Source organism: Pyrus communis, chromosome 16, assembly GCF_041283825.1.
Source record: "Pyrus communis isolate YQ-2024b chromosome 16, ASM4128382v1, whole genome shotgun sequence".
Lineage (NCBI taxonomy): Eukaryota > Viridiplantae > Streptophyta > Magnoliopsida > Rosales > Rosaceae > Pyrus > Pyrus communis.
Window position 1 is genome coordinate 10060845 of NC_142580.1, and position 17594 is coordinate 10078438.

General features: G+C 37.7%; 1 protein-coding gene and 1 pseudogene across 2 annotated transcripts; both read left to right on the plus strand.

Moving 5' to 3' along the window:
• The first annotated feature begins 4037 nt into the window (after positions 1 to 4037).
• Positions 4038 to 9189, plus strand: LOC137731263 (sucrose synthase 2-like; annotated as a pseudogene). Its single transcript, XR_015957784.1, has 14 exons — positions 4038 to 4233; positions 4368 to 4500; positions 4842 to 4993; positions 5168 to 5360; positions 5606 to 5724; positions 5827 to 6042; positions 6206 to 6301; positions 6398 to 6571; positions 6758 to 6874; positions 6981 to 7147; positions 7427 to 7651; positions 7808 to 8455; positions 8536 to 8674; positions 8927 to 9189. The product of XR_015957784.1 is annotated as a sucrose synthase 2-like (transcript).
• A 1066-nt stretch (positions 9190 to 10255) lies between these two features.
• IBR3 (acyl-CoA dehydrogenase-like protein) lies at positions 10256 to 17185 on the plus strand. Its single transcript, XM_068469965.2, has 17 exons — positions 10256 to 10721; positions 10839 to 10973; positions 12281 to 12421; positions 12560 to 12691; positions 12852 to 13037; positions 13255 to 13332; positions 13445 to 13555; positions 13809 to 13907; positions 14017 to 14134; positions 14263 to 14531; positions 14644 to 14838; positions 15121 to 15263; positions 15495 to 15579; positions 15659 to 15868; positions 16122 to 16274; positions 16490 to 16594; positions 16728 to 17185. Exons 1-17 carry the CDS (start codon positions 10611 to 10613, stop codon positions 16917 to 16919), a joined length of 2463 nt encoding a protein of 820 aa, XP_068326066.2. The 5' UTR covers positions 10256 to 10610; the 3' UTR covers positions 16920 to 17185.
• Positions 17186 to 17594: the final 409 nt, after the last annotated feature.

Below are 17594 nucleotides of genomic sequence, written 5' to 3' on the forward strand. Positions count from 1 at the left end.
GTCTCCGATAAAAAGATCATAATGGGTCAATATTTTCTAATAAGCCTATATAACGCATGAACTACCATGTTTAACCCAAGACCACGGCAGCTCCAAAATAAGGATGTCATTACGATCGTGCAACTGTTTTAGGCCAGCCGCCACCACCTTAGGATTGCTTCTTCTTTTTCCATGCTATAAGTTCAGACTTCTCAATCTTCGATATTTCTTCCAAATACTCCCACATTTCCTGATAATCTTCCAGAATCTCCATTAGTTCCTCTTCATCATATAAAGCTTTCTCCATCATCATACACCTCTCCTTAATACTCATTCCCCTCAATGTAATTGCCATTTTTTCCGGTCTTATTTACTCTCGAGACTTTTACTTCATTTTTGAGATGACTGATTAATCTCTATATAACATGGTTCCACACCCCTCTTCAACGAACTACCTTCAGTCCCCCCCCCCCACCCACCAATATTTAAAACAGCCTCTTTGTCATGTGGAATTACCTCTTGAATCTCCTAAGTAACCATAGAAGACGGGCCACCTGAAGGCAGACGCTTGGAGCTAGAATGTGACTGTGACGGTTCTTCTTGATTACTATCCAACAGAGCATATCAAGTGAAATAATGTTGGTCTTCCTTAGCTAGCCGCGTATCCTCCAAGATCACTTCCTGTGTGTTTATTCGTTATTGTCTCCTCCAACCTTGTCTAATCTGTTGTGAAGTAAATTAAATAAAGCATGAATTTCATTAAACTTATGAGTATTCCCAAGGCCCAAACTCCAACTAGTTAAGCTTCATAGTGGTAACATAAATGGAGACATTTTGACAAGGAATGAGAGATATTAAGACTTAGAGTTGAGAGCAATGAGGGATTTCTTGTAAACCAATAGTTTCTGTGGTAACAAAAATCTTTCGTCTTCAGTATTAACGAATTTGTAACTTTGACTTTTCTCCTTGCTATGGGTGTGAAATCAATGACATGTTTGCAATGACATATAAAGTAAATAAGACACTTTACAAATGTTTACACCATTCATCCTTTGGTGTCTTACCACTCATCCATGGATGAATGCCATCCATATTATGCCACCCAGACTAAGATGAGGACCTTGACTGAGATAAGGACTCAGATAAACATATGAATCATTGTTCTAGAGATGTGTTAAATATGGTACCACATGTATTCTTGTCAATCTTCAGCAGTGTTTGAAATATCTTGGATATGCTCGATATTTCCACAGAAATGTCCAAAAATTCAGGAAACAATATGGAAAGAGGGGATGAAGTTAGACTTCACCCTATATCCACGATATTTCTGGAAATCAGTCAATTTCCTCGATATTTTCAGAAAATATGCAGTATTTGCAGATAATTTGCAAAAAGTTTGCAGGAAATATCCATGAACCTATGCGTTCTTTATTTTTTTTAATTTCTTTCTTTATGGTATTAGTTACTTCAATAAAACTTGTGCTACTTTCATGACGAAAATTTCAATTAAGTTATGTATAATTTATTCTTTCTAGTGAAATACTTTATTTTATTACTTGACATTATAAGGAAGTTTTTCTTCTCACATATCACATACTTATTGTTTACACAGTATCTAATCACTAATTCTTGATTCATACGTGTGTTGTGGCTTCATATGACATTCCCTAAAAAAATAATTTTAAATTTTTCATGTTTTTGAGCAAATTTCCATCATTTTCATCAAAGACAATTGATATCGATATCGATATATGATATATCCATTGATATTTTCACAAATTTGCCTATCGATATTTCCACCACCCATATTTTAAACACCAATCTTTGGTAAAATTTCATGTATTAGCTCCGGATTTTTTCGAATTATTTTTGGCTTTGCAATTGCCTCCACACTTGATGTGTTGCGTACAAGAAAGGGTAGAAAGGTATAAAAATTCCATATTGAGTAGGCTAGCCAAAATGTTGTTTAACTTGTGTCAGATTTTGGTGGCCTTTGTGCCAATTTATCAATTACCATAAATTTTGTGAGCTGCTTTCTTCGCTTCAACTCCATCTTCGTTACCCAATTGCCTTGAATGTTCTTGAAACTTTGTTTGCTTAAAGTGCCTTGCAAAGCTTTTAGCCATAGAGTTGCAAACTATTCACACGTTTTTTTATAAAAGCAGGCAATCCTAGTAAACTTGTCTAGGTCATGGGTTTTGGCTTGTTGGGGCGTTGAGCTGCTAAGTTCATTGTGAGCTGCTGCTCCACGACCATGTGTTGCTGCTTGGTTGGTCCACGGTCACTAATCCTTTGAGTTGTGTGGCCTACATCATAACATAATAAAGATTTGTTAAATACAAAAATTGCTAACTGGTCATAGCAAAAGTGTGCATTTGTTTAGAAATTCATGGGCAAGGACCCAGGAGGTGTTATGCGCTTATGAGTTTATGGAATTCATAAACTGCTTAGCTTGTCGGCAGCTGATAAAGTTATGTATGAACACGAAAGATTGCTAACTAGTCAGAACAAAAGTGTGCAGTTGTATGGATCTTCGTGGGTAGTAATTTTCCCTCTCCCAGAGGAAAGCAGGCAATTTACCTTTCTTTTCAATTGGGTTGTAGATGCAAAGTTGCTCATTTTTCTTGTTTCAATTTTTTGGATGTATTTTGCCTTGTGATTGTTTAAACTAGTGAATCATGGAACAAATCTGCAATCTATTATGGCTAATCTGTAATCTATCTTGGTGAGAGACTGAGATCTCGAACCGTACCAAAATTTCAAAAAAAAAATGGAAATCCTAAAATTTCGGTTCGGTATTGAGTTTTAAAATCCCGTCTTGAAATTTATTGGTTTAGAATTCGGTTCAAGATCCCAACCCGAACTAGCTCTAAGCACAAGTTACATTTTTTTACTGAACATAAACATACATTTAAAACAACTACTTCCATTGTATACAACGTTATTGGAAATGCTCTATATCGCACATAGAACCTCTGAATGCTCGACTATGAAAAGGTAGGTAATTAAAACGTCCATATTTGAATCTTTTGTTATGTCTTTTATTTTATCAGATTTGTTATCTGATGCATTGTAGTTAAATTTCGATTATTGTGTCACGTATTTTCGATATATGCAAATCTCCTTTTTGTCACACCGGATTAAGAAAGAGTCTAATCATACTAATGTATTATCTCAATAGCACTAACATTGACATAAATGAATGTCATGTATTTAAATAGTAAATCATTTCTTCCTTAAACAGTTATCAGTTACCAAATGCATTAAAGAATCTCCCCCATAATAAGGATCACCTCAAAAATAATTAATGCATGTGAATAATCAACCAAATGTCAGCAATTCATGTCCAAATTCTTATTCTCGATGAAAAGTATCAAGCTAATTGTAATTCAATTTGGTCTTCACTTTTTAGTGTGAAAAACTAACAAAACTACTCAGATTAGTTTAGTTTGAATAAATTAATTGACTCAAATTGGTTTAAGTCCTCACCCATTTTCTTAGTGTAGCTTAAAATAGTAATATCGCTTGTTTTAAGTGGTTTTACCCGCCTTTAAACTCAAAAACCTCTCTAAATTTGTTTTTTGTCAAATGATAAATTTGTTAGATTAGAGATTCACACTCACGCCGTGATACAAAAGCAACACTCATCTCCACCACTGTGATAAAGAGTCACTTGTAAAAAATAAATAAATAAATAAAACTTCACTAAATTGGGCCTACATGCAAATTAAATGTTTTTGCTGGTTTGTTGTACCCACCCTTCAACCCAAAAACTTGCTTAGGCCCAATGCAGCCCAGTTCACGGCCATAGAGATCTCCGCCTGGGTGCCGAAAACTTCTGTTCTGATTTCAAATCGCGAGGGAAGAAGCGTCAGGACTCCTCAGCAGAACCTGCCCTTTTTCCAGAGGCATGCAGCCGCTGAAACACCGCCAGGTGCCGCTTCACATTTATCACCCTCTCTGTCCCTCAGTGTCTCTCTCTCTCTCTCTCTCTCTCTCTCTCTCTCTCTGATCACAGCAAAACAATGGCCGTTTTTGTCTTCTTCCTCCCCTCTCGTTTTCCCCTTTGGCTATATATATTTGCTCTGCGCCCCTCCTCTCCTCCCCACCTTAGCCGTCCGCTCTCGCCCTTTTTTTATTTGCTCCACCGTCCCCTTCTTTCATCTCGCCGGAGCCTCCATTATCAGTCATGCGGAATACCATTCAGGACACCCTCGCTGCTCACAGGAATGAGCTTGTTTCTCTTTTCTCCAGGTGCATCTCTCTCACATTGCATTTCAAATGGAGGGTTCTTTCTAAAACTTAAGAATTTGATGTGGGTTTTGTTTTTGAGATTGGAATTGATGTGGGTTTCTGAGAAAGTTGAGATTTTTTGTTATGTTTGGAAGGTATGTTGCTCGAGAAAATGGGATTCTGCAGCCTCATCAAATGATAAACGAGCTCGAAAACGTGATCATGGACGATGAAGGCATGCAGAAGCTCAAAGATAACTCCTTCAGCAAGGTCTTGTAGTCTGCCCAGGTCAGTTTCTCACAACTAATGTACAATGTGCTCTTTTTTTTATTTTTTTAGATTTTTGTAGGTCCCTCTTTATGTTTTACATGGTGTTTGAATGAGGATTTTAGGCTATTTCGGAGAGTTTTACTCTTTATGATTTCTTTGTTCAGCTCAGTTTTGGAGATTTTTGGATGTTGCTCAAGTATCTCTTTGTTTGCTGAGAAAATGACAAGTAAATTTTGAAAATCTGAAGTTGCACTTTTGCAATATTTGTGACCCAAGAAAGCAGAAATCTTTGCTCTTCATGGCTTTTGAAAGTTGTATTTGTTTTGGTTTTCTGATTTTGGTCTTTGCTTGTTATTTAGGAAGCAATTGTTCTTGCTCCTTTCGTGGCTCTTGCACTTCGTCCAAGACCTGGTGTTTGGGAGTATGTTCGAGTTAATGTGTATGAACTCAGTGTGGATCATTTGAGTGTTGCAGAATATCTTCGGTTCAAGGAAAAGCTTATGGACGGAGAGTAAGGGACCTCCTGTGTTAATCTTTGTTACTGAATTTGTAATTTGTGTCGAGTCTTTCTACTTTCTTATCTGGATTCTGGAGTAGCATTACATAGAGCGGCCTAGACAGTTTTTATTGTTCTTTCAATTCCATTATACATGAATGCATTCTCAATCTGAAATCATTGTCCTAGGTGCAACGATAAGTATGTGCTTGAACTTGATCTGGAGCCATTTAATGCATCATTCCCTCGACCAACCCGTTCTTCATCAATTGGAAATGGGGTTCAATTCCTTAACCGTCATTTATCTTCAATTATGTTCCGTAACAAAGAAAGTTTGGAGCCTCTTCTTGACTTTCTTCGTACACACAAACATGATGGCCATGTAAGTTTGAGTAAGCTGTGGGCTTTGCATTAATGAGCATTCCACTTTTTCAGTTATCATGCATTTCCCTTTAGTTTAATTTACCGGTCGTCTTTTCTCTTGCATTCAGGTTTAGTGTAAGTTTTTGGTTTTTATATTTTCCTTAACCTAAAGCCACATAAAGCCATATTTGAAGTAATATGACAATGAGGTTGTGAAGCACTCGTACCTTTGGACTGAATGATATTAGTTCTAAAATTTTGTAGGCAATGATGCTAAACGATCGGATTCAGAGCATACCCAGACTTCAGTCTGCTTTAGCAAAGGCAGAGGAATATCTTTCTAAGTTCCCGTCAACTACACCATTTTCTGAGTTTGAATTTGAGTAAGCAAACCATCTAATTTCAACACTTCGATCTCCACTCCTTTAAAGGGATAATTTGATTGCTTTAGATGGCACATTTAATCATCTTTACACAATGTGCAGCTTACAAGGAATGGGATTTGAGAGAGGGTGGGGTAACACAGCACAACGGGTGTCAGAGATGGTGCATCTTCTCCTGGAAATTCTTCAGGCTTCTGATCCCTCTACCCTGGAAAACTTTCTTGGGAGGATCCCTATGGTGTTCAATGTTGTCATAGTGTCTCCCCACGGCTCTTTGGCCAAGCTAACGTCTTGGGTTTGCCTGACACTGGAGGGCAGGTATTACTGATGTACTTTTGACTATTTCATATCCATTTGTTTGTTGTGGGTCTTTCCCTTCCTATATTTTTATATATACCAAACTATTAACAGATCCAGTAGTTTTACGAATCTTTTTGTCATAAAACCATGAAAAGGTTATATCTTTTCTTACTGATGGCAGGTTGTTTATATACTGGACCAAGTGCGTGCCTTGGAGAGTGAAATGCTTCTTAGAATACAAAACCAAGGATTGGATGTTATTCCAAAAATTCTGATTGTAAGTTCTTGAATGGAAGTTCATGCGACGTTAGTCGACATTAGGTGGTGTGTACCATTTTATACTACGTCATGTCCTTTTACTTGATGATGGCAGGTTACCCGACTGATACCTGATGCAAAAGGGACAGCATGCAATCAAAGATTGGAAAGAGTCAGTGGTACAGAACACACACATATCTTGCGGGTACCTTTCAGGACTGAGAATGGAATTCTGCGGAAATGGATTTCAAGATTTGATGTGTGGCCTTAATTGGAGAACTTTGCAGAGGTAAGTCAAAAGGATAGGACTTTTCATTTTCATTTTTGGTGTGGATCTCCCTTATTCCTTTTCCGTACCCTTTTTCACTGCTTGAATACTAGATAGCCATAACTTTATGATGCATGCTGTGGGTTCATAATAACTACTTACGGTTTATAACATACTTACCTTTTCCTCTTAATGTGCTATTTTTAGGATGCCTCAAATGAAATTGCTGCTGAGTTGCAGGGTGTTCCAGATCTAATCATTGGAAACTACAGTGATGGAAATCTTGTTGCAACTCTGCTATCTTATAAACTGGGAATCACACAGGTGAACTTTAATTTTTTATTCATTATTTCAGATGCAACACAAAGATTGGTGGAAAAACAGTGGCATATATTGGAGTTAACTTTTCAAAACTGAATTCTCCATGTAGTGCAACATTGCTCATGCATTGGAGAAAACAAAGTACCCAGATTCTGATATATTTTGGAAGAAGCATGAAGATAAGTACCATTTTTCAAGTCAATTCACAGCCGATCTCATTGCAATGAACAATGCAGATTTCATAATAACCAGTACATGCCAAGAGATTGCCGGAAGGTTAGAATTTCAGTCTAGTTCTTTTGGAACATGAATTGACCATATTTTTTTCGTCTACTTCTGTCTTATCTCCTATTTTTTAATCTATTACCTGAAGTTTAACTTGAAATGTAGTAATATGATATGAGTTATGTTTGTGGTTAACAAGTTCAAAGACTTGTCTGTCACAATAAAGTGGATTGCATCATTTGCAGCATGTGGCCCATTATTCTTCTCCCTGGATTCTAGTCACTTTTTCTTGTTGCATTAAAAGATTAATATTCTTGTTCTTTATCTCAGCAAGAATAACGTTGGACAGTATGAGAGCCACACTGCCTTCACTCTTCCTGGGCTGTATCGAGTAGTTCACGGGATTGATGTTTTTGATCCCAAGTTTAATATCGTCTCCCCAGGAGCAGATATGTGTATATACTTTCCATGTTCTGACAAGGACAAAAGGCTTACTGCTCTACATGGGTCCACTGAAGAACTCTTATATGGTGCTGGGCAGAATGACGAGCATATGTGAGTATCTTCTAATGTTAAGTAAGAAAAGAACTTCTGTAAAACAATTTAAACCTTTTCGAGTGGCATTGAGATTTTATAGGTATTAGGGTTGCAACTTACATGTACTTCATTTTCATCACTCAATTGTCTGATACTCATTTGATGGTGATGCAGTGGGCTGTTGAGTGATCGATCAAAGCCTATTGTCTTTTCCATGGCAAGACTTGATAGAGTGAAAAATTTAACTGGACTTGTTGAGTGCTATGCTAAAAGCACCAAGCTAAGAGAAAAGGTAAACCTTTTTGTGGTTGGTGGTTACATGGATGTCAAGAACTCTAGGGATAGAGAAGAAATTACAGAGATTCAAAAGACGCATGACCTCATTAAGAAATACAACTTGAGTGGCCAGTTCCGATGGATAGCAGCACAGATGAACCGTGCTCGTAATGGTGAGCTCTACCGCTACATTGCAGACACAAAAGGCATCTTTGTGCAGGTATGTGAAGTAGATATATAATGGTTTTATTTTAGTATCAAAATTCCATGTTTTACCCTATCTTCTTATTCACTGCAACCTGCTTTCTATGAAGCTTTTGGCCTCACCGTTGTGGAAGCCATGACCTGTGGCCTTCCTACTTTTGCAACTTGTCATGGTGGCCCCGCTTAGATCATCATTGAGCACGGTACCTCAGGGTTCCATGTTGATCCCTATAACCCTGATCAGGTGGCTGAACTCCTGATTGACTTCTTTGATCAGTGCCAGAAGGATCCTGGCTACTGGGAAAAGATATCTCAAGCTGGGCTTAAACGAATGTATGAAAGGTTTCATACTTTCTGGCAGACTTTTGAAAATTCAATCTTTGTCAACCTCAGTGCAACTAAACTCAAGCTCAATTCTGTAGGTATACTTGGAACATATATTCAGAGAGGCTGCTCACATTAGCTGGGGTTTATGGCTTCTGGAAGCATGTGTCTAAGCTTGAGAGGCGAGAGACAAGGCGATATCTGGAGATGTTTTACACTCTCAAGTACCAGAATCTGGTTAGTAATCATATAATATCCTTCCTCGTATTACTTCATGGACAAATGGCACTTGCATTCCATAGATTCCGTATAGTTCATGAATTGGTTTTATTTAATAATAGAACGGAAAAAACTAATCGTATTATGAATTGGTTAGTGACTGCACCTTGCACATTCAACTCTTACATAGTTGAAGAGAGTTGATTGTTGAAATGGTAGAGATCTCTCTCCTTGAAATGCTGCTGACCGTGCATTGTGATCATCTTTCAGGTGAAGTCCATTCCGCTGGCTGTTGATGAGCAGCATTGAACTGTTATACATGCCGATGAAGCTGTCAGTCAGCTTGTTACCGCTGAAGTATGCACTTGAATTTCTGGTGTTGGCGATCCTGTCTAACTGCTATGGACAGGACCATGTTGTTATTTCTTCTCGTTTGGTTTAAGATGTTGTAATTTCCCGTGAACCTTTGTAGTGTGTCTTAAATCCCCAAGCTTCGTGCTCTACCTTTAATAAGTTGATATTATGGTACTGAATCTCTTGAGTTTATGGACCTCTGAAGTTTCATTCCCTCACGTAGTTTGACACGTTTAATATCCGAGCATTACTCTTTTTCCGCTCACAGATGATGGAGGACTCATGAGACTTTGAAACTCCCTCATTGAGGCCTCACTCTATGTGAGAGGGTGAGAGAGTTGGGATAAAAGTTGGGAAAATAGCTGGTGATATGCATTCATGTTTGTGTCTAAAACGAAGTTGTTCCGGGATTGATTAAAGGATAAAAAATTGTGTGTATTGAAAACGTTCGTTTCCAATAACATAAAATGCTTATTTTGTGAGACTGTGAATTTTAATCACATATTTCATTTTCTTGAATGTGTTGCTTAAAGCTAAGAATTTAAAATGCTTCCAGGTCATGAAAGTGCTTTTTGAATAGATGCTTTTAGGTCGTGAAAGTGGTTACGTTGTTAAAACTGTTTGAAGTGCTATTTATAAAAACAATCTCAAACAACTTAGAAAGAGAGTAGAAACAAATTTCTAATTAAAAAAATTAGTATTTGGTTATAATACATGTTTTTAATACAATTATTATTTCAACAATCAAATAATAATTGGACAAAATACGTGTAAATATTATATCATCTCGACCAAATAATAATTGTATTTTCCCCTCCCCCTGTCTTTTTTATTTTAAGATATTTTTTATTGATAGATATTTCTATTGACCAGTAATAATAATGCTCCTAATTTTAGAACTAAAATAAGATAAATTTGTTAATTCTAAAGGCTGGTTTGGTATTACTGTGCTTTGAAAAAAAACTGTGTTGTGCTGTGAGAATAAGCAGCTGTGAAATAAAGCAGCAGAGTGTTTGGTAAACTTTTATGTAAAACAGATATGAAAAAAACCAATTTTTCAAAGCTGGGTTTTGCAGCTTCTTGTTTTTGGCTTTTTTTTATCCAAAACTATGAAAAAAAGCTGAAGCTGAGTGTTTACCAAACACAGAAACAGCTCCTAACTTTTTTTTATAGCAACTTTTTTCAAAATCATCTCAGTACCAAACCAAGTGTAAATCTAATTTATTGCCTCTCATGACAAAACATGAAGTGGACAGGGACAGACGGAACAGCCCAAAAAGTAGCCATCATGTCCAGTCTCCAACGTAAAGTACCGAAATCGGTATATCCTCTTCTCCCTCGCGTTTCTTCCCTACGCGCTAACGAGACCGCTAAAGCCTAAAATCGAGACGTCTTGTAAAATCGCAGAAATCCTCGAAAACCCACGCGAGTACCTTTGTTTCCCTACTCGAGAGCGTGTGCTTGATCCTCTGATGTAATTATATGTGATGTTTTCGAGGTAAATGACACCTGCTCAAACGATTAAGAGCAGAAGCTGCAGAAGAAGAAGAAGAAGAACGAGACGACACCGTTTAATTCGAAGGTCTGAACTTCGTTCGAAATGGATCATCGCCGTGCGCCTCTCGATTTCGACCTCAACTCCTTGCTATCCTACGCCTCCGCCAACGTTCTTGGCTTCCCTCCCTCTGCCTCCGATTTCACAGTCTCTAAGGTTCTCTCTCTCTCTCTCTCTCTCTCTCTCTCTCTCTCTCTCTATATATATATATATATATGTTTGTGTATGTGTCTTCTGGATTTTGATTTGGGATTGCGAATTACGACATGATAGTTCGGGCATGGGCAATCGAATCCGACGTATAAGATAGAGGCAGGGTCGGGGGCATCGCTGAAACGCTACGTTTTGAGGAAGAAGCCGCCGGGGAAGTTGCTCCAGTCTGCTCATGCCGTCGAGAGAGAGTTCCAGGTCAGCTCTCCCTCTTGTTTATTTTCTGACTCGCAATTCTATCTGCTCTGTTTGGTTGCCGAGAAAGTGTAGGAAAAGAAGATACTTTATTTTGTGTGACTGATGTTCCTTTGTTATCAAAATTTAAACGGGTGTAGTCAATTTGGATTTCAGAGGATTTTAATAGACATTTTTTAAGTGACAAATTTTAAAGGATTTTAATAGATTCTACAAGTCTATACAGATTTTGGTAAATTTATATGGATTTCTATTATAGATTTGTATGGATTTTTTTATGGATTTCTTAAGATTTGTGTAGACTTCTTTCATGAATTTTCATCAAAGTTACAAGCGGCTAATAGGTTTCTTCCCAATTTGTTCTTCCACCATTTCAAATTACAAGTTATACATATCAACCCAAAATCTAAGCAACATCAAATTCATGTCAAAAATTGCCACAACATTACAAACAATGTCTTTCCATTTTCTAATCAAACAAAAACAAACATAATTGGCAAAATACACGAATTGAATCAAATCCAAATAAAAAACCCAATATTTTTTCAATTGCATGCGTCTAACCCACCCAAAAATTGTTTGGTAAATTCAAATTTTTTCTTCACCCCAAAAAATTCAAGTTTTCTCTCCTATTAAAGAAAAACATTGTCTTGGTAAACAAAACAGACATATTCCAAAAGAATAATCAAAGTAGAAACTGTGAAGAAAGAGTGAACTGAAAAATCAAGAGGGTAAGAACACGCCCAGGTTGTGAATATATGCAACCTTCCTCCTCTAAAAAACTTTCAGAAAAAATATACCCCAAAACGAACTCTGAAGAAAACAAACCCTAATTCGTTGAAAGATTGGTCTGCAAACAGAAGAAAGAAGGAGAAGGCAAACCCAGTTGTGTCTCTGGTGGAAGACAATACCACGAAAAGAAATCAGAGGGGTAATGGTTGGATTCTTGATGGCATTTGGTATTTACACCACCACCCTCAAATCCATCAAAATCCCTCTCCCATTAAAATCCTAGCAAATCTTTGGTATTCTCACTACCCCTATAATTGTGTGGACTTTTTTAAAATCCTAATCAACTACCCTTAGATTTGGATGTATTCTTTAAAATCCTCTTAAATCCTAATTTGACTACACCATGATTTCAAAGTCTTTTAAAATCCTCTTTCAAAATCATGATTGACTATCCCTAGATTTTAAACTCTATTAAAATCCTACGAAATCCTAATTTGACTACACTCTCAATTTATTAAGATGATTTTCTGTTGGCTGACAAAGGTTCGATTTTTTATCTTTTCTGTTTGGAATTACAGGTTCTTCAGGCATTGGGTAATCATACATTGGTTCCGGTTCCAAAAGTTTACTGTTTATGTACTGATTCAGGTGTCATCGGAACCCCCTTTTACATCATGGAGTTTCTGGAAGGGCGCATTTTTCTCGACCCCAAGCTTCCGGTACCAATTTACTCTGTCAAGTTATGGTTATTGTTCGTATTAAATTGGTGTTATAGATTTGGTGCCGGTTGGTTTTTTGTTTTACTCTATTTAAATTTTGCTATTTGAGTACAATTTGTTAAATTCGCTTTTGATCAGGGTGTAGCACCTGAGAGGAGGAGGGTACTTTACCAAGCAACTGCAAGAGCTCTAGCATCCCTACATTCTGCTGATGTTGATGCCATCGGTCTAGGAAAATATGGGCGTCGTGACAACTATTGCAAACGGCAGGTGCATAAATGTTGTTTTCTGAATCATAGACGAAAATTTACTTAATATGCTTGTATAGTTGTATTGGAACCTAATATATGCCTAAAGGAGCTGTATGTCAATATTAGTTTTTCTTATAACTAAGCGGGGCTTATGAACCCTATGCTTTTGCTTTTCTTAGGTAGAGAGGTGGGCAAAGCAATATATTGCCTCAACTGGTGAAGGCAAGCCCAAGAGAAATCCGAAGATGTTTGAGCTGATTGATTGGTTACAGCAGAACATTCCTCTTGAAGATTCTTCTGGGGCAGCAGCGGGCTTAGTTCATGGGGACTTTCGCATTGATAATCTTGTGTTTCATCCTATTGAGGTTTGGTAGTTCGAGAGACCTTATTCATTTGAGTGCTTAAGTGGAGATACCCATATACATGCTTGTTTGTGTTCTTGAAGTCAAATATAGACAACTTTTCCTAATCAATCTGCTTCTTATCTGGACTCAAATCTTTTGAGGATTATGCATTTCAGTCATCAAAAGTTATGTTCAGTGACAAAATACAAACTCTCTCTGAATAACTCTTACTGTGCAGGATCGAGTGATTGGCATTCTTGACTGGGAATTATCTACTCTTGGAAATCAAATGTGTGACGTTGCTTATAGCTGTTTGGTACTTGACCAAGTTTCAAACTTAACCGTCCGGCTTGTGGATAGTTGAATAATGTATTATCATGGGCATTTTCCGCTTTAATAATTTAATTACCACTTTAAATCCTTTTCAGCCTTACGTCGTGGACATCGGGGCTGAAGTTGGTGAAGGTTTGGAACACACGGGGGTTCCAGAAGGGATTCCTTCTCAGGCAGAGTATGTAGCAGAATACTGTTCTTCATCAGTAAGTCAATAGTACAATAGCATGGAATGAACAGCAATGCATGTGCTCATTTTCGTAGTCTAATTTACACTTTCTTTTTATGGTAATTTATGTCCATGAGAATTTTAGCCTGCATAAGTAGTTGTCAAAGGCATTAAGAATAATATAGATGGGTGTTAATGCAGATACTTGCCCGATAGATAGCTCTTTTGGGTAGTTTATTTTCTGTTTTTGATGAATTCTATTCAGTTACAATGCAAATGCGGCAATGCAGGGAAAGCCATGGCCTTTTGCTGAGTGGAAGTTCTATGTTGCCTTCTCCTTATTTCGAGGAGCATCAATTTTTGCAGGGATATATAGTAGATGGATTATGGTAACTTCTGAAGCAATTGTTTGACATTGAATTTTTAGTTCAGTGCAAAACACTTTCATCAAGGGATGATGGTAAAAAGGAGTTAAGTGGTAGGTTTATTACAATGCAGGGTAATGCTTCTGGAGGAGAGAGTGCCCGGCATGCTGGGGACAGAGCTAATTTTATTATAGACTATGCATGGAAATTTATTCGACGAGAATCTGTGCTTCCCAAGAATCCTCCGTCAGGTAGCTATGCCATCTAACAATTTTGTGTTCCTTGAAATGCATGTTTTCTGTATATGGATCAATTATTTTTCTCAATTTTCAAACATAATGACTTGCAAGAGTATTGACATACCAAATTGTGGCCTAAGGTGCTTCCCTTGCTCAAGACTACTTGAAAAGATTTGGACAAGAGAGTGATGATCAAGGATTTTCAAAAGGGGGAGGGAGGTTTGTCCCCAGTAAAGGGGTTTCAGAATTGAGAAACAGGTTGATAAAGTTCATGGAAGATCACATTTATCCCATGGAACAAGAATTCAACAAACTTGCTGAGTCTAGCTCACGTTGGACGGTTCATCCAGGGGAGGAGAGGTTAAAGGAGCTAGCAAAGAAAGAAGGCCTCTGGAACTTATTTATACCTGTATGTGTTTGTTGTTCATTTTTCCGAGTTTGGAGACTAGTTTATTGTATAATGCAGAATAATTTTCTTTCCAGTGGACATAACTGGTTTCTACCCTTGTACTTGTGTGAAGTTTGACAGTGCTGCCAGGGCCAGAAAATTAATTTTTGATGGAAGCAATCATCTTTTATCAGAGAATTCCTCCAATCGCTTATTTGGCGCAGGTCTTTCAAACCTTGAATATGGATATCTTTGTGAGATCATGGGTCGTTCAGTTTGGGCTCCACAAGTGTTCAATTGTGGTGCACCTGACACGGGAAATATGGAGGTATGAAAGTTTTTAGATTACCAACTGCTTACGAATGATGAACCAGCGGTACTGCCATTTTTCTATCTGGAAAAGCATCTCATGATCCTCATGAGGTCATTGTCTAAGGATGATTTGGGGAAAGATTAATAAGTGCTTTCTTTTTGGGGATTGCTTTGTTTAATGATATGCAGATGAACATATTTTAATAGTGCAACGGTTAAACTTTATATACTCTCTTGTGAAACATGTCTGGCCTTTTGCATATATATTGATCAGTTCTACACTTAACTTTTGCATTAGGTATTGTTGCGCTATGGCAGCAAGGAGCAGCTACTTGAATGGCTTGTTCCTTTGCTTGAGGGGAAGATTCGGTCAGGATTCGCAATGACGGAACCCCAAGTTGCATCCTCTGATGCGACCAATATCGAGTGTTCTATTAAAAGGTGAGTTTATGCAGCATCTATGGTGATGGCAGTGTACTTTTCTCAAAATCATTGAATTCAACACAGCAGCTTTTATGAAATTATACAGGAAATGCATCTCGAATCACAACATTTTTATCCAAGCTTCTTCACAGATATTTGCAATCACTGGATGTGTTATATTCCATTTCCTTAAAGTTTCCGCTAGATAGATATTTAATATTTTATATTGGCTCTGAATTGCATGTACAGAGAAGGAGATTCATACATCATCAACGGAAAGAAATGGTGGACAAGTGGCGCTATGGATCCGAGGTGTAGAGTTCTTATAGTCATGGTTAGTTCTTGTACGCCATTTAATTACTCGTTCAATTCCTTGTTAATTTTATTAATAAAGGTTATCGAATACTATTTAGGGGAAAACCGACTTCAATGCTTCCATGCATAAGCAGCAATCTATGATCTTAGTGGATATCCAGACTCCAGGTGTACACATAAAGAGACCACTTACGGTTTTTGGCTTTGATGATGCACCTCATGGGCATGCAGAAGTATTATTTGAGAATGTACGTGTCCCAGCAAAAAATATTCTACTTGGAGAAGGACGCGGGTTTGAAATCGCACAGGTATTGTTCTTCATTGCTCTTTGATCAGCTCCAGTGTCCTGTTAGGATCTTATGGCATTTGTAGCACCACATGCTGATGTGACCGTGAATTAGTTTCATTTCTGAGATGTCCTTCTGGAATTAAGTGATGATTCTTAGTTTCAAATCATATGTGGCCAGAGCTTGTTGGTTTTGTGACTGAACGTATCCTAGGTTCACTCTGCAGAATCTTCGAATTGCTTTAGTTATTGACGATAATTTAAAATTCTTGCAGGGTAGACTAGGCCCAGGAAGGTTACACCATTGCATGAGGCTGATAGGAGCTGCCGAGCGTGGCATGCAGCTAATGGCTCAAAGGGCTCTTAGTAGAAAAGTTTTCGGGAAGTTGATTGCTGAACAAGGCTCATTTCTTTCGGATATTGCAAAGGTAATGAGATTTTGCCCCCTTTAATAGCGTACCTGAGAAACTTTTGTTTCTACAAAGAGAGACTAATCATGCAACACAGATCAAATCAGACTTCAAGTCTTTCCAGCCATTTAAATGATTTAAGAAGTGATCCAATTTGAATTTTTAGATTCATCTCTTGGACACTTGTTATAAGAATGTTGGCACTCTTTCTTATTCGACTTTCTGTCTTTCAGTGTCGAATTGAGCTAGAGAAAGCCAGATTGTTGGTTCTGGAGGCAGCTGACCAGCTTGATAGACTTGGAAACAAAAAGGCCCGAGGAACTATAGCAATGGCAAAGGTACGTACAGTTTGTAGAATCTTAACTGGGTGTGGGGCAAGAGGTTGGTGTAGTTTTCTTTTAACTCTCAATCAGAATGCGTGTATATACACCGAATATGTACTTCTTTCTAAATTTGTGTCATTTGGAGCAGGTAGCAGCCCCAAACATGGCGCTAATGGTGCTTGACATGGCAATGCAAGTGCACGGTGGCGCTGGCTTGTCTTCCGACACTTGTCTGGCACATCTTTGGGCCACGGCAAGAACATTGAGAATCGCAGATGGTCCAGATGAAGTCCACTTGGGTACTATCGCCAAGTTAGAACTACGGAGAGCCAAACTCTGAATCTTTCAAACCAAACTTTCAACAAAACAAGAACTTTTCTTCTTTCATAGTCGAGTGCGTGCAAGTCGCGTGCTTCGCCCGAAAACGCTTTTCCCCGTTCAAACTTACAGTTGATAAATAGTATCAATAATGTACTCCTTTTTACATGTTTAGGAGTCATAATCTTCATCCAGCTACTTATTCACTTTTTGTATGTCGTCCAATAACGAGGACTATTTCTCCTATTGAAGTAAATGTTATGAATCTACTTTTAGCAGTCGATAAAACAGCATCATCTACACCTACAAGATCATTTCCATTTTTCGCAAAGCATGTAAAAGAATCATCTATATATCAAGAAAGGTGAAGGTAAACTGAATCATCTATATATCAAGAAAGGTGAAGGTAAACTCAATTTATTAATGGTAAGTGAGAGGGCTTAGTGGTATTCATTTTCAGGTCGGTACCCATCTTTGGAAGATAAATTATGCATACAAAAGGTAGCTAGAGTATCTGCTAAACTTAATTACGCAAGTTAATCAAAATCTCAAATACCTGAACAAAACGCGTGCGTGTTAATTTTATCGAATTACATGTCCCAACTTTAAGTATTAACTCGCTAGCTAAATGAAATTTTCTGGTAACACTACGGCAGTGCACGATTAATGGAGATGCGGAGTTAAATATTACCACTCA

What these genes read in the sequence shown, in the direction of transcription:
- IBR3 (XM_068469965.2), top strand. Translation starts at nt 10,611, where the DNA reads ATGGATCATCGCCGTGCGCCTCTCGATTTCGACCTCAACTCCTTGCTA. An exon ending in TTGTGTTTCATCCTATTGAG is followed by an intron (nt 13,038 to 13,254) that starts GTTTGGTAGTTC and finishes CTTACTGTGCAG; the next exon opens with GATCGAGTGATTGGCATTCT. An exon ending in ACGTTGCTTATAGCTGTTTG is followed by an intron (nt 13,333 to 13,444) that starts GTACTTGACCAA and finishes AATCCTTTTCAG; the next exon opens with CCTTACGTCGTGGACATCGG.